A 22,126-nucleotide genomic window follows, 5' to 3' on the forward strand; every position below is an offset into this window, starting at 1 on the left:
GCTCTGGGCAGGCGAATCTTTACCGCCAGTATATGGTATGAGTTTAGCAAATTTTGCATGATTAGAAAAAGGAAACCATAGCCGTTCATTTGTATGTGCATGGGAAATATTAACAAGCTCTCTCAGATGTGTTTATATTTATTTTTTGAACTTTTGCTTTTTTCTACAGGCGCAAAGCAAAGTGAGGAAGAAGGTGATGGGAGTGTTAGACATTTATGGTTTTGAAATTTTTGAAGTAAGTTGTAAAGTTTCTGACTTTTTTAAAAAATTGATTTTGAACCTTTTTCTCTTACTTTTACAGGAATTGGTTCACTTTTGAAAAGGATTTGATTATTGCAAGTCTCAGCTCAGTGTGCTATATTGTGGTGCTCCATATCAGCACTGACAGTGTACATATTGAGAATGACTGCACCATTTAAAGTCAACTTATTTGTTTATGGGTCAGAACCCATTGAAAGTATTTTGATATTAGTTTGACCTATGAATGGTCACTTGCAAGTGACTCGTTTATCATGTAGAGGCCTGAGACTAGGCTGTTTGTTCATCTTGGTTAGTGCACAGGGTACTAACAAAGTCAACAGCATCTTTGAAATTTGATGTATACCTGACAGAAGGAAATGGAAATTGGGATTTTAAAGATAATTCATAACATTTAACACAGTACATGTCAGAAAGTTTAGACTTCAACGGAGCTGCCTGAATTTAAGATAAATCAATCAATAAGTTTTCCAGCAATTCATGTTTTCTTCTATTGTTACTTTTCTAAATCAACTTCTGCATCATTTGCACAGAATTAGCAACAATGCTACATTTTATCTTAATTATAAATTACTTTTTCATATGATATTTACAGTTTGCATTTATGGTTATTAAAATCTAAAGTTGCACTAGGACTTTAGGAGTGAGGAAAGAAAATTATGTTGAAGTATTTAATTCATGTGGTTTCACACATTTTCTTTAGTTTTGAGGGGATAGTGAATGTACTTGTGTGATTCAGTGCATCTAACAATGAGTAATGTTTGGCATGTGGTCATGAGACCGTCAGGTCCCACCTGGAATGTCAGATCAATAAATCACCCCTCAAACTTAGTTATTAATAAACACTGATGGAGAGAGTACATTAGATTATAAAGCTTCCATTGGCTTCAGCAAAAGTACAATACAGATTCATCCAGAGTGACACTAGAGTTAAAAGATCCAAATTAAGGATGGAATGCCTATCCTCGACTTATATTTCCAAGTATAGTAGGTTAAAGAGTGAGGTGTTTTAAGATGACTAAAGGTATTAATGGGGAAGACCAAGAGTCCAAAGCAAGGGGGTGGAAATCAAGATTAGAGCAAGGTTATTACAGGTGATTTCAGGAGACACTACTTCATGTAAAAATGTAGTTAAAATCTGCAACTCTTTTCCCACAAAATTCTACTGAGCTGAGAGGAATTGAAAATTTCGAAACTCAGAGCAATACATTTTTGTTTGTGAGGTTACTGATGGATAAGGAGTCAATGTATGCCGAATTAGGGTCTGATCAGACATAGTCTGATTAAATGACAGCAGGCTTGAGGTGCTGAATAGTCTACTCTTGTTCCTATATGAAATATATAAAGGTTAAAGGTTTAAGATTAATTGAGGCAGAATTTAATATGTGATAGATATTACTTAACGTGATATAATCCCTTCGTCTCCAGTCTTTACAATTGCAGATTTGAATTATTGCTTATGAGAGGTTTTTATCTTATTGCAACAATGGTCACTAGCAGGAGTGGGGTGGTGCTGGTAATAGGGGAATATTGGGGAGTGGTGTGGAGGTATTATTGGAACCATAGACCTCTACAGTGCAGAAAGAGGGTATGCAGCCCGTCGAGCCTGCACTGACACTCCGAAGAGCGTCCCACCCAAAACCAGCCCCTTAACCTAACCCTGTGACACTGCATTTTCCATGGCCAACCCACCTAGCCAACACACTGTGGACGCTATGGTAACTTAGATTGGCTGATCCTCCTACCCTGCACATCTTTGGACTAAGGGAGGAAATCAGAACACCCAGAGGAAATGTTCACTGGCAAGGAGAACGTGCAAACTCAACACAGTGGTTACCACTGAGCCACTGTCCAACTGTGTTTATGGGCGGGGGTTAGGCTTGATATTGTTGTATCCAATCTGCACTGTTTTATGAGAAAAGAACAACATACAGTATTAGAGACGACTTTGAAAATTACTGAAGAATGTACATCACAATGTTACACTATTTAAAAACTATCCTGTGCATGCGGAAAATTGGGGATCCTGATTGCATTTCTGTTAGTAAGTGGAAAATTGATAAACTGGCATCGTCATTTGGTATATGATCTAGATATCTGTATTGATATAGGATATGTTATTTGGCGGTAAGATAAAAGAAACAGCAGAATATAAGATTATTTTTTGACTGGTGTGGTTGTTTTACCATCTCAGTTACTCAATGATGGTCGATGTGAAGTAAATCCATGCATACAAAACACATTTAGCTTTCGAGTATAAGACCATAAGACATTGGAGCAGAAATCAGGGCATTCAGCCCATTGAGGCTGCTCCACTATTCAATCATGGCCGATAAGTTTCTCATCTCCATTCTCCCGTTTTCTCCCCGAAACCCTTGATTCCCTTTACAATCAAGAACCTATCCATCTCCATCTTAAATATACTCAATGACCTGGCCTCCCCAGCCTTCTGTGGCAGTGAATTCCATAGATTCACCAATCTCTGGCTGAAGACATTTCTCCTTATCTCTGTTATAAAAGGTTTTCCCTTTACTCTAAGTCCGTGCCCTTGGGTCCTCGTCTCTCTTACCAATGGAAACATCTTCCCAACATCCACTCTGTCCTGGCCATTCAGTATTTTCTAAGTTTTAATTAAATCCCCGCTCATCTTACTAAACTCCATCGAGTATAGACTGAGAATCCTCAAATGTTAAGCTATTTATCAGATATTTCCATTAAACCTAGTACACGTACCCTGTGTGGTGCTGTCATAGCCATGCATTTGGTTTGTCAGCAATTTTATTAGACAACAACTGAAGTGGTTGAGCAATTCAACAAGTTATCATTCACCTTTAAATTACTAAAGCTACTGAATGATTTATTATGGAAATGTTACTGCAGAATTGCATATTTCAAGAGGTGTTTTTGTAAAACATACTCTATGGCCAAGGTGTTCATCTTGACTTGCTGGCATCCTACATTCCAGCCAAAGCAGTTTAAGATGATGAATTTTAGCATTTGGTTTGATTTTTCAAAAACTGTGCAGTCTTTGCTTAAAGTGTAGTTAGTTCTTCAGGCTCATCAATTTGCATATATTCCTATTTCCCAATGCTGTGCAGCATTATTTTTAAGAATGAATTGCTTTCTTCTTTGAATTAATGGAATGTTGTAATGTATAAGAGTAGACTTAGTGGGTTATAATTGGATCTTAATATAAATGACAGATATTTGGACTCATGATGAATTCCAAGCTTTGTGTTTAATATTTTTCATGAGGGAAAGAAACAATGTGTTTGTCTGAATGTGTGTGGCCTGATTGTTGTGTATTAAGTGAACACTCTCTATAAGGCAAAGTGGAGGCAGAGAAATGTATCAGCACAAATGAACTGGAGCACCGCAGGCTGTGGAAAATGTTAGTTCGCAGATTGCTCCTACTTATCACAGTGGGGTTTTTTAGTCAACATTTTTTTGGGCATTTCAAAATGTTTAAGAAAAAGAGAGTGCAAAAAACCATGCTTATTGACAAATGTTATCAAAAATTCAATTGCCTGTGCTATTGGCACTTGCTCCTGTTCATTGGATCTTGGATCACTTGGCTGTAACTGAATGTTAAGTTGTTTCAATGAGCTGAGGCAGTATCTGTGAATTCTCATTTTGACCATAAACCCTAATGAATTTTGGTAAGTTTGCTTCCAATTGTAGCCAGCTGCAAAAAGGTTGTGATTCGGAAGCCGAAAGCACTGATATGGCTGCTGCTCAGTACAAAGTAGTTTGAAAAATAAGAATTAGGTGATACTTTGTTTTTGAAGGAAAGGGACCAGAAAAATCCCAAAATACTTTAAACCTATTCCTGAACAAGACTGAAGTCTTTCCTACTAATGACATAAGTTTAGTTTCTAATTTTGCATCAGTGAAAACTTTCTAAATTCTAGATTAAATTATTAACAACTAAGGTTTATATTTCAGCTTTGAACAAGAACATTGCAAAAATAGTTATGGTTGAATTGCGAAGTGGACAATGTGATATTAAATTTTTAAGCATTGGAGTTGGTGAAGAAATATGCAAAATGAAGTATACCATGAAATACATATTCCATTTCCCTAAATAGAAAATAATTTTCCAATCCTGCCCTTAGCTATAGCAGTAAGTTTAAACTTCTTAAATCAGCTGCCACATTCAATCATGTCCCAACTGTTGAAAGCTGGGATACTGTTTTGCTGCTTAGTGTGAACAATTGTAGTTGAAGAAATATCTCTTTATGAGAAAACCTCATACAAAAATGCAGACGTTATCCTGAAGACATTTAAGAATCTTGGAAGCCTTTGTGGTGTACAGAAGACAGTGCACAGCAGGAAACTCAATAGTAGGTGAACCTACTGATCAGGATGTAATTTGATGATATATATGATACCATATTCAGCAATTGAATACATTGTGGGTTTTAAGTGATGAGTGACTTTGCTTTTTGGAAGCAGTTTACAATTCCTTTGCCGCCTGTGGTTAACAATTAGCAATACTAGAATTGAATTTTTAAAACCTAGTTGCAATCTGGAATAAAAACAGCAAATTTTTGAAAGCATGAGGCAACCAAAGAGTGCGTAGCTGGAAAAGAAAGATTAAGACTTTAGGATTTAAGTCTACAACTGAAATCCTAAGCTTTCTTTTTCAGATATTACTTGAAAGTGTTTCAGATGTTCAGTTTAATTATTAATAAAAAAAATCATCATTGTGGCCCTTAAAACTCTTACTTTTGAGGGTTCTTTACAACTTTCACAATCTGGAGCTACTGATTTGTGAGTTTCCATTATATTTTACATTTATCGCACTTCATTATGTATCCTACATAATAGCTTTTAATCAAATTTGCACTCTGTTAATTTGAGAAATAGAACAGTATTATATTTCGGTGTCAGTAACATGATGCCTGGGAAACGTATGCAATGAATATGAATCAACTTATGTTGGTGATGCATGTTAGAGCCCTGAGGAATGTTGGCATTCCCATAGAAATCCTACAGGCAGTTTAAATTGCCAACAGCTAGATCTACCTGCCCAGACCACTTTGTGATCGCTGCTACAGTAGGATCAGACAGCCAAAATCATGGATAATAGGCTGCATGCATTATACCTAACCTAATTTTTAAAACATATTTGGTTAGAGTTTTCCACTGCTGGTGTCAAACCTATGAGACATTCCAATGTTGTTGAGTCAGGGACCATGATGGAGCAGGCCGTGGAAAGGAATGTATAGTCTGACTGATAAGGGAATAGTCAGCATTGTTGAGTGCAGTGGTGAGGTGGCAGGTTGGGAGCAGTTGAGCATTTTCTTGGGTGACTGAGGAAACTGAATTTTATTGGGGAGATTTGGGAGTGGTGCGAGTACAGTCAGTGGGTGAAGGAAGGGGGGCATTTGATTATGTTAAGAAGGGTGGTAAGCATTGTCTTGCTGGAGGGGGCTATGCAGTTTGAATATGTCAGCTCCATTTAAAACAGTGCAAGTCAGTGAACTGAAGTCAGACCTTAAGGAGTGCCTTAATACATGATGAGTATGGGATTACACGAGGCTAATTACTACCCAACTGTGTTTTCCTGGGTATCTTTGATAAAGCCAACGCGGAAGGTGCAAAGGCTCCAGTAACTGGAACGGAAAGATTAAATTGCAGTCAATGTGGGATGCGTCTTCTCCGAGAAATGGATTAGGTAAAAACAAGGGCTATAGATACTGGAAACCAGATTCTAGATCAGAGTGGTGCTGGAAAAGCACAGTTCAGGCAGCATCCCAGGAGCTGAACTGCTGTGCTTTTCCAGCACCACTCTGATCTAGAATCTGAGAAATGGATGGCCAGCATGCAATACAGCAACCAGAAAGAAAGATTGAAAGACTGTTAAAACAAGTTGTTGTTAACAGCTTTTGCCAGGAAGTGCATGTGGAAATTTGAATTTCTTCCCCTCCTCCGTGCCCTTCCCGAACAAAATTTGAAGGATTATGAGACGATGGTAGGAATATGGAATTAAGACATTAGCATGGCAGATCAGACTCTAGGAGTTGAATAGTTTATTACTCTTCCTATGTGTTTCTTTAAAATCAGTTTGGAACAGAGTTGCAAAAGGTAAAATGTGTCAGAATTCAGGAGGAAAGAGCCCGGTAGTAATACCAGAATTGTTGAATGTGAATTCTGAATATACGGTTGGAAAGAATCTGGAATTGTTGTAGCAGTTAGTTGAATGTTGTCATTGGGCTAGTTTTAACCATTGACTGCCTTGCCAATCAAACCCGGAGGCTCTTTATCTGATTGGCGTATTTAGTGGTGAATCACGATTGTGAATTCTTCCATTGATGCACGTTTCCATCTCAACAGATGCTTGGATACAATGGACATGAGGCATTGTTGAGAGGGGAGATAAGAAGAGAATGGGGATAAAAGATCAATGGGGTTGATGGAAAATGGACTCACTATTGGCGGCACGGTGGCACAGTGGTTAGCACTGTTGCCTTACAGCGCCAGAGACCCAGGTTCAATTCCCGCCTCAGGCGACTGACTGTGTGGAGTTTGCACGTTCTCCCTATGTCTGCGTGGGTTTCCTCCGGGTGCTCCGGTTTCCTCCCACAGTCCAAAGATGTGCAGGTCAGGTGAATTGGCCATGCTAAATTGCCCGTAGTGTTAGGGAAGGGGTAAATGTAGGGGTATGGGTGGGTTGCGCTTCGGCGGGGCAGTGTGGACTTGTTGGGCCGAAGGGCCTGTTTCCACACTGTAAGTAATCTAATCTAATCTAATCTAATAGTTAAAACTTTCAATGAGCAACGGTAGAATGGGTTACTTCAGAGAATGCAATTTGAGACTCTGCTTTTGAATTGAACACTTTCATGAAGTTTTCCATCTAACAGTAAGCACTGAAAAAACAAGGATGAAAGAAGTAAGTGTGTTGATGAATGACAAACTGTATCACTGGGAGATTACTACCAAATAATCATATGCCATGGCTACAACATTCAGTGCAACATTTCCACTGCATTTACACCACATTTCCAATTTAATTTCCCTCCAAATTTACGCTGGAAGTCTCTTTTCCTTCTTCCTCACCCATGAACTTTGCTGTTGGCTTGCGGCTGTTGATGTAAGTGGTTAACATGGATACAAGTTGTTGATATTGTGCAAACTGCAAAGTCACTCAATCAGCATCTGCAGTAGCTAAAAACAGGCAGCAAGAGGCAATCAAGACTGTCTACAGTGCCTGTGAAGCGCTGACTCCTGGTGTCAAACACAATGATTAGCTTGGAAGAAAATAAAAGGGGATTTAGTTGTCAGAATGTAAATAAGCTCTGATCGCTAATTTTTGGGGAGGGCACCAGATAATTATATCTTTGCCAATGGCAATTGGTCATTGCTAATGTTACCAATCAATATTGTGCTAAATAGTAAATCACTATTTACAATGTACTACATTGCTTTGATGGGTAATAATGAAGGCTGTATAAAGCAGTAAGGTAACAACATCTGCCTGACCATAGCCACATAAGTTCTTGATGTAACAATTGGAGGAATGCTATACCCTACATATAGCTGTTCTGAGGGGAAATACGTTTGATTTATTTTTTGAAGGTGAATCATTATTTTAAATTTAATAATTTGTGTGCAATCTCTGATTCTTTAATTTTCTTTTTTTTACACAACAGAACTCTGTAAGTATGACCTATTTGCAGTGGCAGCTTTGCTGAAGTAGCACTCATTTATTTAATTAATAACAATTTTAATCCCATAAACTGCTACAATGAAGCTTGGAAATCAAAAGCTCTTTTGAGCTATCCTTTGTGTGTAATTCTGCTTCATGGCATTTGCAGTTTGCTTTATTTGTGAGACGTTACGTCGTAAATGAAATGATGTGGCAAGTATGTTCCAAGATATGTGCTACTAGTGTGTTGGAGCAATCTATGTACGACTGTTAAGTTATTGAGAATGTGTGTTGGATGTGTAGCACATGTAATTCTCAGATAAACAAAACTTGTCTTTCCTCTTTGTCAGAACAACAGTTTTGAACAATTCATCATTAATTATTGCAATGAGAAATTGCAGCAAATCTTCATCGAGCTAACTTTGAAGGAAGAACAGGAGGAATATATCAAAGAGGTAATGACCCACTTTCTCTATATCATTAACATTTACTACATCATTGTTAGAAAGTGAAATCGGGCAATATCATAGCTGACCTTGGCTAAGGCAGTACTGTAGAGTGCTATGATTGATCTTGGTACCTTTGAGCTAGGAAAGACAATGATGTTTTGATTTGCTATGCAGTGTCCTGCATGAGAGTGTGAATGGTCTACAAAGTCGTCATTTAGCTATTAGTTAAATGTAGTTCAACAATCTGTGACATATTAATTACATAATGGACTAGTTGACTTTGTTCCTTTATTTCAGCTTGTATGTAATACTCATCATCTTATTTTTATTTGAAGAGTTTTAAGCATATTACATGTTTGAAATTAAGTTAATCAGAAGGACTTGTATGAGGAGTAACGGAATCTCCTAAAGCAGTTTTAAATCTCTTTTTCCTGAGTATGCACATAGGTTTATATTTGACCGTGGTCTGAATTGTTATGATTTAATATAAAGGTTCCCCCAACGATAGTCTATCAGATTGGTGAAATGGATTTGGAAATCTGTAATCAAGCAAATGGATGTTCAATGCTGAGTAACTTCTGTATTGCCAGGTTTATTAGAAATATTTTAAGTGCTGTGTGGAGTATGTTCATTTAGTCAGTAGAATTTTTGATCTGGAGCATCCATTTGCATGTTCCCACGACTGTCCCCAGTCATTCTTCACAGTTGATCACCTTGTCATGTCATTGGCACTCATAATTTTATACAACAGTTCTGATTTTTCTCCTCAATAGTGTCATTGTCAATGTGTGTTTCCCTTTCTTGCACTGTGGTTGATTAGATTACAGGATTAAATACTTGCCTTGTCACTGTGGGTTTTCTGTTTCTCCCTTCCCATTTTGTGCACTGTCCAATGATTAAATGCTTGCTTTGTCACCTAACACTATTGGTGCTGGTGGAAAGCACATTTTTGCTGATTGATTTATGTTCAAACTGCTCATTAGGGTTTTGGAGCTTTATGAATTGTGTCCAAGATGGAAAACAATCCCATGAATGAAGAATGTGGTTTCCACAAAGTTATTTGCGTACAAACCTTTTCACGTGCCTCAAGGGAGAATTAAAGAGAGAAGGGAACACCTTTATTATTTAACAAGAAGAGGGTGAGCAATTTAAAGAGGACAAAGAACTAGAAAGGAGAGGAACAAGGAAAAAAATGGCATGGGAGAAATGGCAAATGAAAGGGTTGAAAGAGAGAGGAAACGAAGTGAGGCAGAAATGGAAGCTATAAAGGTGCGTGTGATCACAGTTATTTAACCTCCATTGGATCTGGCCTAATGTCTTTTTTATTTTTCCTTTTATCTTTTAATATTCCTTTCTTTTTAAAATGTTCAGTTCCCTCTTCAATATGATTTTATTATAATGGCCACTTGTGCTAGTGATGATATTTTGATACTGTGACCCTTGTTACTAATTCGACGATCCCTGGAAATAAACTCTATTCATTCTCTTAAATCTTTTCTGAACTTTTAATATTGGTAAGTCACCCTGGGTTCTGAAATTTCTCATTAAAAGTCATTCTCTAATCTTTGTAAATCAGTTCTAGTGTTTTCTCAGCTCTCCTTTCTATGATAGCATGCTCAGAACTGCATTAGCAATCCAAACTGCAATCAAATCAGTATTAAGTGTTGAAGGACCAATTCCTTCCTTTTGCATTTAGTGCTGTACCACATAAACTAAGAAGCAGCTTTTCATTTTTATGGTTTTCTTGAATCTGCAGACTTGTTTTTACAGATTCATCTATTTGCACAGATGGAAGCCTTTCAACCTGACGTGTGCGAACAATTCATTTAGATCCACTCTCCCTCCTTTCTCTGCTCGTTTGCCTGATTAAAATTGTTGGCGAATGTATTTCCATTCTCTTTTCAAAATCTACTATTTTGACTTGTACTAATATTTACAATGATATCTGCCCACTGTCCTAACATGTCTCCCACAAGCTCCTGTTCCTCCTTCATTCTTATTTCATTTATCGATAAGAAACTTTCGATATTGTTCTGTTAGCATCCTTTGAGATCACAAGCTAAGTATGGATAAGGAAAGCCATTTAGTCCATGTTATGTTTTCCATCCAGAATGACCATCAATCCCTTTACTGTGGCATCCAACTAGTTTTTAAATAATGCCAGAGATTTTTCCTCACATTATGTATCCAGTCAACCATTGCATGTATTGAAAATTCCTGAAGTCAATATTAATTAAAACAGGAGAAAGTGAGGACTGCAGATGCTGGAGATCAGAGCTGAAAAATATGTTGCTGGAAAAGCGCAGCAGGTCAGGCAGCATCCAAGGAGCAGGAGAATCGACGTTTCGGCATAAGCCCTTCTTCAGGAATGAGGAAGTTCCATTCCTGAAGAAGGGCTTATGCCCGAAATGTCGATTCTCCTGCTCCTTGGGTGCTGCCTGCCCTGCTGCGCTTTTCCAGCATTGCAGTTTTTGACTCTGATCTCTAGCATCTGCAGTCCTCACTTTCTCCTTTGATTTCTATAGTTCAACTTCCTGTTTAGTATGTTGTTTGCTCTGCAATGGTTGCACATATTCAATGGAATCTACCACTGATTGCAGAGTATTTCTTTGCTCATGTTCTGTTTGTTTGTGATTCCCTCTTCTGAAGTTGAGGGATGATGATGCTGCAATTGTTTGATAACTTTCTAGTACGTCTCCTAAAACTCCTTTCTTCTTCATGATTTTATCAGGGAATGAGTGTCAATGGGTTAGTGCATTGGGTGGAGATGTTAAGTCCAAATATAGTCCTGTTGTTCTTCAGCATCCATACAGCACTTCACCATAGGAACCTTAGGTTACCAGTCAACATTCAGAACCTCCTTTGCATCCTCTCCTAATCCCAGACTCTGAAATCACTTTTTGAACCTGAGTGGTGCCATAATTGAGATGATCCAATTTAGCATAGATCAGAGTTTGAACTTGGGACTTTTCAGGTCTATAGCTCAGCATTGGCAGATTTTATTTTTATTGCAGCCTAGTGAATACAGCTGTTCCTGGCATGAGATGTTTCACATTGTGGAATTTAGTTACAGTAATTGGTTACTGCGAAATGTGGTGGGAATTTTATGGTACATGCAATTATGAGGTTCCAAAATAAATTTGGTTCTGTTGCTGAATTTCTTTTTGAAAACCTAATGATTTCCAAGTTTCCAGTCTGTAAGATCATATCAACCCAGTAAATAGAACACACATTTTGACTTTCGCTTGATGACGTTGGTGTAGGATTTAGTCATAAAATATTCAGGGCAAAATCAGCCCATATTTAAGTTTGCATTATGATTTTGACTAAAACATTTTTTAAGAGTTCCTATTTTCCTGGTACTGATTGAGAGCATCTTGTCTCCTCCTTAGCCATTCTCTTGAACTGTTTGGAGAATGCTACAGGTTGAAATCAATAACACTGTCCACACACTGACAGTGTGTGGACACTGCAAGTGTGGAATGGGCTGCCAGATAAACTGGTGGAGGCTAGTACAACTGCAACATTTAAAAGGCATCTAGATGGATATATGAATAGGAAGGGTTTGGAGGGATATGGGCCGGATGCTGGCAGGTGGGACTAGACTGGGTTGGGATATCTGATTGGCATGGACGTGTTGGACCAAAAGGTCTGTTTCCATGCTGTACATCTCTGTGACTCTATGACTCTAAGACTTATATTCCTCCCCTTTTTATTAAAGAAGCACCTAGTTTCTACTCGATGGCACTTTCAGAGCAGTTTTTTTATTAACCTGAGGAATCTAATACAAGGCCAGAATTCACATCACATTTCATTGCTGAGTTTAAACGGCATTCGAAGACTGGAAGGCGGCTAATATAGTGCCATTATGTAAGAAAGATGGTAAGGAAAAGCCAGTGACCTAAGGACCAGTGAGCCTGACTCTCTGAGGACAAACGATCAGTCCTCAGCAAAGGACTCACGTTCATCCCCCTCCGTCCACGCATCAATGAATTTAATACACGCCGTGACGTCGAACACTTCTTCCGTTGCCTCCGCCTCCGAGCTTACTTTCACAATCAGGACTCCCGCCCACCTTCCGAGGACCCTTTCGCCCACCTCCAACACACTGCATCCACCTGGACACCCCGCGCTGGCCTATTACCTGCCCTCGACCTCTTCATTTCCAACTGCCGCCGGGACATTAACCGCCTCAACCTGTCTACCCCCCTCCCCCACTCCAACCTCTCACCCTCGCAACGCGCAGCCCTCCAATCCCTCTGCTCCAATCCCAACCTCACCATCAAGCCAGCAGATAAAGGGGGCGCAGTGGTAGTCTGGCACACTGACCTCTACACCGCTGAAGCCAAACGCCAACTCGAGGACACCTCTTCCTACCGCCCCCTCGACCATGACCCCACCCCCCATCACCAAACCATCAACTCCCAGACCATACAGAACCTCATCACCTCAGGAGATCTCCCACTCACAGCTTCCAACCTCGTAGTCCGGGAACCCCGCACTGCCCGGTTCTACCTCCTTCCCAAGATCCACAAGCCTGACCACCCTGGCCGACCCATTGTCTCAGCATGCTCCTGCCCCACTGAACTCATCTCTACCTACCTCGACACTGTCCTATCCCCCCTAGTCCAGGAACTCCCCACATACGTTCGAGACACCACCCACGCCCTCCACTCCTCCAAGACTTCCGTTTCCCTGGCCCCCAACGCCTCATCTTCACCATGGATATCCAATCCCTCTACACCTCCATCCGCCAGGGCCTCCAAGCCCTCCGATTTTTCCTCTCCTGATGTCCCCAACAGTATCCTTCCACCGACACACTCATTCGTCTGGCCGAACTGGTCCTCACCCTTAACAATTTCTCCTTCGAATCCTCCCACTTCCTCCAGACCAAAGGGGTAGCCATGGGCACACGTATGGGCCCCAGCTATGCCTGTCTCTTTGTTGGCTACGTAGAACAGTTGATCTTCCGTAATTACACTGGCACCACTCCCCACCTCTTCCTCCGCTACATTGATGACTGCATTGGCGCCACCTCGTGCTCCCGCGAGGAGGTTGACCAATTCATCAACTTCACCAACACATTCCACACTGACCTTAAATTTACCTGGACCATCTCTGACACCTCCCTCCCCTTCCTGGACCTCTCCATCTACATTAATGACGACCGACTTCCCACCCTACCTCTTGCAAAAATGCCATCCCGTATTCCCAATTCCTCCACCTCCACTGTATCTGCTCCCAGGAGGACCAGTTCCACCATAGAACACACCAGATGGCCTCCTTCTTAAGAGACCGCAATTTCCCTTCCCACATGGTTAAAGATGCCCTCCAACACATCTCGTCCACATCCCGCACCTCCACTCTCAGACCCCACCCCTCCAACCGTAACAAGGACAGAACGCCCTTGGTGCTCACCTTCCACCCTACAAACCTCCGCATAAACCAAATCATCCGCCGACATTTCCGCCACCTCCAAAAAGACCTACCACCAGGGGTATATTTCCCTCCCCACCCCTTTCCGCGTTCCGCAAAGACCGTTCCCTCCGTGACTACCTGGTCAGGTCCACGCCCCCATCCTGGCACCTTCCCCTGCCACTGCAGGAATCGCAAAACTTGTGCCCACACCACCTCCCTCACCTCCATCCAAGGCCCTAAAGGAGCCTTCCACATCCATCAAAGTTTTACTTGCACATCCGCCAATATAATTTATTGTATCCGTTGCTCCCGATGCTCTCCTCTAGAGACTGGGCGCATCCTAGCAGAGCGCTTTAGGGAACATCTCTGGGACACCCGCACCAATCAACCAAACCGCCCCGTGGCTCAACATTTCAACTCCCCCTCCCACTCTGCCGAGGACATGGAGGTCCTGGGCCGCCTCCACTGCCGCTCCCTCACCACCAGACGCCTGGAGGAAGAACGCCTCATCTCCGCCTCGGAACACTTCAACCCCAGGGCATCAATGTGGACTTCAACAGTTTCCTCATTTCCCCTTCCCCCCACCTCACCCCAGTTCTAAACTTCCAGCTCAGCACTGTCCCCATGACTTGTCCTACCTGCCTATCTTCTTTTCCACCTATCCACTTCACCCTCCCCCCGCCCCCGACCTATCAATTTCATCCCCTCCCCCATTCACCTATTGTACTCTATGCTATTTTCTCCCCACTCCCCCACCCTCCTCTAGCTTATCTCTCCACCCTTCAGGCTCTCTGCCTTTATTCCTGATGAAGGGCTTTTTAAAATCGAAACGTCGATTTTACTGCTCCTCGGATGCTGTCTGAACTGCTGTGCTCTTCCAGCACCACTAATACAGAGCCTGATGTCAGTGTAGGGTAAATTGTTGAAGGAGGATCTGAGGGACAAGATCTACATGCACTTAAAAAGGCAAGACTGTTTTGTGCGTGGGAAATCATGTCTCACTAACTTAATTGAGTTTTCTGAAGAATTGACAAAGAAGATTGATGAAGGCAGAGCAATAGCTATTGTCTAGCTGTGTTCAACAAGGTTCAGCATGGTACCCTGGTTAGCAAGGTTAGATCAGTTCAAATCCAGGGAGAGCTAGCCAATTGGTTACAGAATTGACTTGCAGGTAGGAGACAGAGGGTAATGTTAGAGGGTTGTTTTTCAGAGGCTTGTGACCAGCAACGTGCCACAAGGATCAATGCTGGGTCCACTGCTTTTTGTCATTTATATAAATGATTTTAAGGTAAATATAGGAGGAATGGGTAGTAAGTTTGCAAATGACACCAAACTTGGTGGTGGTATGGACCGTGAAGACATTTATCTCCGAGTTTGACGAGATATTGATCAGATGGGCCAATAGGCCAAGGACAGGCAAGTAGAGGTTAATTTAGTTAAGTATGATAATTTAGATAAGTATGAGCTGTTGCATTTTGGCAAGACAAACCAGACCAGCACTTTATTTAATGGTAGGGCCTGAAGAGAGTTGCTGGCAAAGAGACCGAGGAGTACGAGTACATAGTTCCTTGAAAGTCAAGTCGCAGGTCAACAGGGTGGTGAAGAAGGCATTTGGCATGATTGCCTTTACTGGTCAATGCGTTGAGTATAGAGGTTGGGAGGTCATATTACAGCTGTATACGACATTGGTGAGGCCACTTTTAGAATACAGTGTTCATTTTTGGTCTCCCTGCTATAGGACGGATGTTGTTAAACTTGTAAATCTTTTCTAAACCCTTTGAAGGGTGGTCAAGATTGGAAGGTTTGCCCTTGAGAAGATGGCATTGATCACTAAGCAGCCTCATTGCTCATGAAGTTCGCTTCTTTTTAAACATAAAGGTGGTGCTGCTGATGTTAGTGGATTGTTCAAATTAGTATTCTCTGCACCTAAGAGGAAACAGATTTTAAGGAAATAGTGTTTTCGCCGCTGGCAGGTGCAGTATCTAATTGATCAAATGCTGGGCACCCTTGCTTTGGGAAATTCAACCTCTCAGGTGGATCTGAAACCCGAGAATCCACCTCTCAACCCTTAGACTTATTGTGTTAAAGGAAAATGTAATTTGAACAAAAAAGGAAACATTTGACAAAACACAGCTTCTGACAATTTATTTTATATTGTGAAAAGCAGTGAGTAAAGAAATACTGCAACATTTTCATGTTTAGGCTGATCATCCCTAAAATGTGCTGGTAATTGCAAACCAGCACTACTTCTATATTTAAAAAATAACACATATGGACAGGAATTAATCTCTGCTAAACCTCTTAATGGATTTTCCTGTCTCAACTATCTTTAAAGGAAAATGGGTGGTCAAATAAGACAGAGGAAAGGACTGAACAGAGCCCTTTATTTAAAGATACACAATGCCAATAGCATTCAATCGCACAGCACTTTCAGGATAAGAATTTCCCACAGTGACTTCCTGGAAGGAGAATTTGATTTGATTTATTACTGTCAGATGTATTCACATACAGTGAAAACTGTTGTTTTGCTAACCAGACAAATCATGCCTTACATGAGTACATAGGGTAATAGAACGGAATGCAAAATGTAGTGTTATAGTTACAGAGAAGGTGCAGAGAAGGATCAATTTTAATATGAGAGGTCCATTCATAAATCTGGATATCAGCGGGAACGAAGCTGTTCTTGAATCAGTTGGTATGTGTTTTCAAACATTTGTATCATTGAACCAATCAAGGAAAAAAAGAGTGAAATAACAAATGGATGCGTTCTGAGGAGACTTTTTAAAGGGGTGAGAACAAGAGGATTTTAGTAAGGCAATTCCAGAGAGGAAAGCATAGTGTCATACAAGATGATTAGGGGTTTAGATAGGGTTGACAGTGAGAATCTTTTTCCACGTATGGAGTCAGCTATTACAAGGGGGCATGGCTTTAAATTAAGGGGGGGTAGGTATAGGACAGATGTTAGGGGTAGGTTCTTTACTCAGCGAGTCGTGAGTTCATGGAATGCCCTGCCAGGAGCAGTGGTGGACTCTCCCTCATTATGGGCATTTAAGCGGGCATTGGATAGGCATATGGAGGATAGTGGGCTAGTGTAGGTTAGTTGGGCTTGGATCGGCGCAACATCGAGGGCCGAAGGGCCTGTACTGCGCTGTATTCTTCTATGTTCTATGTCTAAAGACAGAAGTACATAAAAGACATTAGTTAGAAAAATAGTATTCAGGGAGTGCAATATGGGGTCTGAGGCTGGGGCAGAGAGAGAATGTGGTGAGTCATGGGTAGGATTTGAGAACAAGTTAATCATTTTAAATCTGGGATATGGGAGCAGAGAATCAATGAATATCACATGGACAGAATAATAGCTGAGTATAATATTGTTGTATCATTGAGTTTCCACAAGTTAGAGTTCATGGAGAGTAGGGGATGGTATCCCTGTAAGGGGTGTGTCGATGTAGCTGAGACTGGATGTGATGAGCAATTTAGTGAAGTTGGAGCAAACTGTAGCTAAAGAGAAAATAGTACAAGGGCAAATGTTTAGGGAATGCAAGGAAGCAAATGGACAAAAGGCGGTAAAATAAAACCCAGAACTGTGGATGCTAGAAATCGGAAACAAAGCCAGAAATTGCTGGAGAAACTCTTCAGATTTGATGAATGGTCTCTGGGCCTTAAACATTGATTTTGTTTTCTCTCCCTGGATGCAGCCAGACTTGCTGAGTTTCTTCAGCAATTTCAGTTTTCGATTTGTAAATAAGCCATATTTGCTTTTGAACCTCACTCCGATGATTTGCAATATACTGTACCTCCAATGTGCAGCTGCTTGTGTACTTTACCTCTTGTCCTGAGGAACTGAGAAATAAAGAAAAGATGAGGGGAAAAAACTGTTCAACATGGACCTATTCTGAAATCCAAAAGCTGAGTTAGAATAAGAGAGAAACTATAAAACCCAGCACTACCATGAATTGTCTGTGTGAAAATGGCAAAAATAAAATTGTTTATGTGGGGTCACAAATAATCTGTAATACAAGGTAATAACTTTTTGTGTATATTTTTAATGAAATGTTGAGCATTTAAACACATGTTTTTGTAAACAGCCCTTGCCACTATCACAGTAAAACCTCCCAGCTTTCCACTGGCTTAATGAATTTCAGCAATAGCGTGTTATGTTGTCTTTCTCGGATGTGCAAAAATGTTTTGTATATGTAAGTTTGTAGGTATTGAGTTTTTAGGTATAAAATTGTTTTATTGTGTTCATAAGATTCTTCATATAAAGAGTATTAAAGAACACTTGATACTTCCCACATAACTGTTGACTGCATGTCTTTGTCTTTTAAAACTCTGTTCTTTTTCTGTGCTGTAGCCCCTTTGAATCCCTTTCTTGCTTGCTGCTATTGATGCCTTGCTAATGGCTGTGCAAAGACTCCTTGCAGGTACTTGTACTCTGTTCTTGTTCCTAAATCTAGATCTTGTCTTGTCTGCTGGTCTTTCTGGAATCTTTCCAATGTCCTGTATTTCTCTTCGTGTCCGAATATATTCCTTCAGTATGTAGCTTTTATTTAAACAAATTTGCAATTAGGATGAACTAACACCGGTGTTAAGGTGTGTACATTGCAACTTTGTTTCTTGCAAAGATGAAGCTATTGTTGATAATTGCATAGAAATTATTTACAAATAACCCAGAACATTTTTCACCATAAGTAGCAACTATCTCGTGCTTGTTGTTTAAGAAAATTGCAGATTTGTTTAGGAAGGCATCTGATCAAAAAATGGCTTTCCTTGGAAAATAGACTGCGTGCATCAAAGTGACTGAAGTGACCTTGTGCCATGACGTAGGTTCCTGGACTGTTTCCCATGAAGTGCATGGGAAATTGACTTGGTTTGGGGAATGGAATGGAAGCATAATTGGAAGCTTTTCAAATGAAATGTTTGTAATTGAATCAAATACTGGCTGAGAGGAACATTGCAATGTTTCCAATTTAGAGTGTCATTGTGCATTGGAAAAAATCCTCAACCGGAACGAAGATATAAACAGAAGCTGGCTTAGGCCAAATGTTGAAAGATTACCAGAAGAAGCGATATTTTGCTGCAGTAATCATGTTCATATACTTCACAGGGAATTGAATGGACTCATATTGAGTACTTCAACAATGCCATCATCTGTGAGCTGATTGAAAACGTAAGTTGGACCTTACCAGTTTGATTGTGCAAAGAATTGACAATTTTTTTTAAAAAAATAAGTGTTTAATTAAATCTCTTTTCTGAAATCTTTTAAAATGTACGAATAAAACATATCAAAAGTTGTAAGAATATGGAGCTCACTGGTACTTAAAATCTCTGAAGCAGATTTTTGTTGATGCATTTGAAAGAAAGGTCTGCAAATGAGGCTGATTGGAATACAGCAACAGGGTGGATAGGGGAATAATAGAGCCAAATTGTATACCTGAGGGTGGTGGGGGAGGGCTGCAGGTCAGGTCCCTCGTCCTGGATTGAAAGCTGATATCAAGTCTGGCTGTGCTTGACCAACACTACCCCTGCCTCACCCCGCAGGTGGAAATTCTGCCCCCCACCCTAACAGGAAGTTGTACTTCTCTTGGAACACCATTGGAAAAACTGCCCATTGCTAGCATTACAATAGGCCTCCTGAAACACAGCATTGATGGAGCCTGGATGTGGAATCTGAGGCACTGTAAAGTTCCACTTATATCGGAGGGAGGCTCGCGTGCAAAGAAATACTGGCATTATGGACCATTCGGATCAATTGGTTTCCTTTTTTAGTGTTCAAAGTTTGTGAGAAGATTTGTAGCTCGGGTGCTCGTTGCTGTGGTTCTGTTCGCCGAGCTGGAAGTTTTTTTTTTAGTGTTGCTAGGCTAATTTAACTAAAGGGGTGGCATGGTGCCTCACAATGCCAGGAATATGGGTTCAATTCCACCCATGGGTGACTGTCCGTGTGGAGTTTGCGCACACTCCCTGTATCTGCGTGGGCTTTGTCTGGTTGCTCCGGTTTCCTCCCACAGTCCAAAAACGTGCAGGTTAGGTGGATTGGCCACACTAAATTGCCCATAGTGTCCAGGGATGTGCAGGCTCGGTGGATTAGTCATGGGGAATGCAGGGTTATAAAGATAAGCGGGGGGGCGGGGGGCAACGGTGCTGTTCAGAGGGTCAGTATAGACTCGATGGACTGAAATGCCTACTTTCATACTGTAGACATTCTATGATTTCTAAAACAGTAGCTGGAGAAGTTTGACTCAGGATTATGTGTAATATATGTGCAGTATCAGCAAACACGAACTAATTGCTGGGTTTGATCTCTTGACGGGTTTAGTGAAATGCATGGAGCCGCACAAAGTAATGTTGATTGGACCTGCCTTTGCAAAGGCCAGGTAGAAGCTGCTGTCATCCACAACTTTACCCATTATCTAGTACAATCTGATACCCTGCATTCAATGCCTTCTTGTTTGAAGATAAAATGAGGGGAAAAAAGCCCTTTTTTTCTCCCATTTGTTTTTCTAATTTTAGCTTCCCCCAGTAGACATTAGTTTTCAATAACTGAGCAGGTGATCCACTGACCTGTGTCAATGCAGCTTTAGAATCATCTGATGGGAGGGTCACATGGCTCCGCACCAGTCAACCCCTCCTGCAATTCAAACATCAACTCTTCTAATCTAGATCTACATTTATACAGTGAGTTCAGGAACTCTTTTGGCTAAGTTATGGGTACAGCTCAAGTTGAACCACATTTGAACCAATTGTTTCTAGAAATGAGTAAAATTATATGGAAGTACCATCAATTAAGATATGGTTAGCATTTTTCTCATTTGTGGACTGAAGTTATTGTGCTAAGTTACTACCAACAGTTTTAAATGATGATATAGTAAATGATGGCTATTTAGCAGCAGCTGAACACACATTGCAGAAGTCCCAACAAATAGGATGAAAAAAGGTTTGTTGCTTTTGAGAGGGACATGTCCTTTAAATGATATGATACTTGATAACATTATATTTGGAAAACCAATTTGTTATAGAACATAGAACATAGAAGAATACAGCGCAGTACAGGCCCTTTGGCCCTCGATGTTGCGCCGATCCAAGCCCACCTAACCTATACTAGCCCACTATCCTCCATATGCCTATCCAATGCCCGCTTAAATGCCCATAATGAGGGAGAGTCCACCACTGCTCCTGGCAGGGCATTCCATGAACTCACGATTCGCTGAGTAAAGAACCTACCCCTAACATCTGTCCTATACCTACCCCCCCTTAATTTAAAGCTATGCCCCCTTGTAATAGCTGACTCCATACATGGAAAAAGATTCTCACTGTCGACCCTATCTAAACCCCTAATCATCTTGTACACCTCTATCAAGTCACCCCTAAACCTTCTTTTCTCCAATGAAAACTACCCCAAGTGCCTCAGCCTTTCCTCATACGATCTTTCTACCATACCAGGCAACATCCTGGTAAACCTCCTCTGCACCCGTTCCAGTGCCTCCACATCCTTCCTATAGTATGGCGACCAAAACTGCACATAATACTCCAGGTGCGGCCTCACCAGAGTCTTATACAACTGCAACATGACCTCAGTACTCCGGAACTCAATTCCTCTACCAATAAAAGCCAGTACGCCATATGCCTCCTTCACCGCACTATTTACCTGGGTGGCAACTTTCAAAGATCTGTGTACATGGACACCAAGATCCCTCTGCTCATCCACACTACCAAGTATCCGACCATTAGCCCAGTACCCCATCTTTTTATTACTCTTACCAAAGTGAATCACCTCACACTTAGCTACATTGAACTCCATTTGCCACCTTTCTGCCCAGTTCTGCAGCTTATCTATATCCCGCTGTAACCTGCCATATACTTCCTCACTGTCTACAACTCCTCCGACTTTCGTATCATCCGCAAACTTGCTCACCCAACCTTCTAACCCCTCCTCCAGGTCATTTATAAAAATGACAAACAGCAGTGGTCCCAAAACAGATCCTTGCGGAACACCACTAGTGACGGCACTCCAAGATGAACCTTTGCCATCAACTACTACCCTCTGTCTTCTTCCAGCCAGCCAACTCCTAATCCAAACCTCCAACTCACCCTCAATGCCATACCTCCGTATTTTTTGCAGTAGTCTACCATGGGGAACCTTATCAAACGCCTTACTAAAATCCATATACACCACATCTACCGCTTTCCCCTCGTCCACCTCCTTAGTTACCTTTATTTTGTTTTATGATGTTGTTCTGGAATTTTGAACAGCAGTCCAAAAATATTTGGGAAATGCATGTCCTACAGCAAAGCTTGAATTGTTCAGTACTGTCTCATCCTTCACTATCGTGCACTAACCAAATATATGTGC

At 41.0% G+C, this 22,126-nt stretch overlaps 1 protein-coding gene across 3 annotated transcripts in view; it reads left to right on the forward strand.

Annotated features, from left to right (window-relative positions):
- The window catches only part of myo1b (myosin IB), a 275,282-nt gene that overhangs the window by 192,160 nt on the left and 60,996 nt on the right, over positions 1 to 22,126 (forward strand). For all 3 annotated transcript variants that reach the window (XM_043692880.2, XM_043692882.2, XM_043692884.2), the window contains exons 13-15: positions 170 to 235; positions 8,260 to 8,364; positions 18,884 to 18,946. In XM_043692880.2, coding sequence (XP_043548815.2) covers positions 170 to 235; positions 8,260 to 8,364; positions 18,884 to 18,946 — 234 coding nt within the window. The remainder of the gene's footprint in view (positions 1 to 169; positions 236 to 8,259; positions 8,365 to 18,883; positions 18,947 to 22,126) is intronic.

This window comes from Chiloscyllium plagiosum, unplaced genomic scaffold (assembly GCF_037043375.1).
Source record: "Chiloscyllium plagiosum isolate Xiang-an unplaced genomic scaffold, Cpla_swu_hap1 HiC_scaffold_7, whole genome shotgun sequence".
NCBI classification, from domain to species: Eukaryota; Metazoa; Chordata; class Chondrichthyes; order Orectolobiformes; family Hemiscylliidae; genus Chiloscyllium; species Chiloscyllium plagiosum.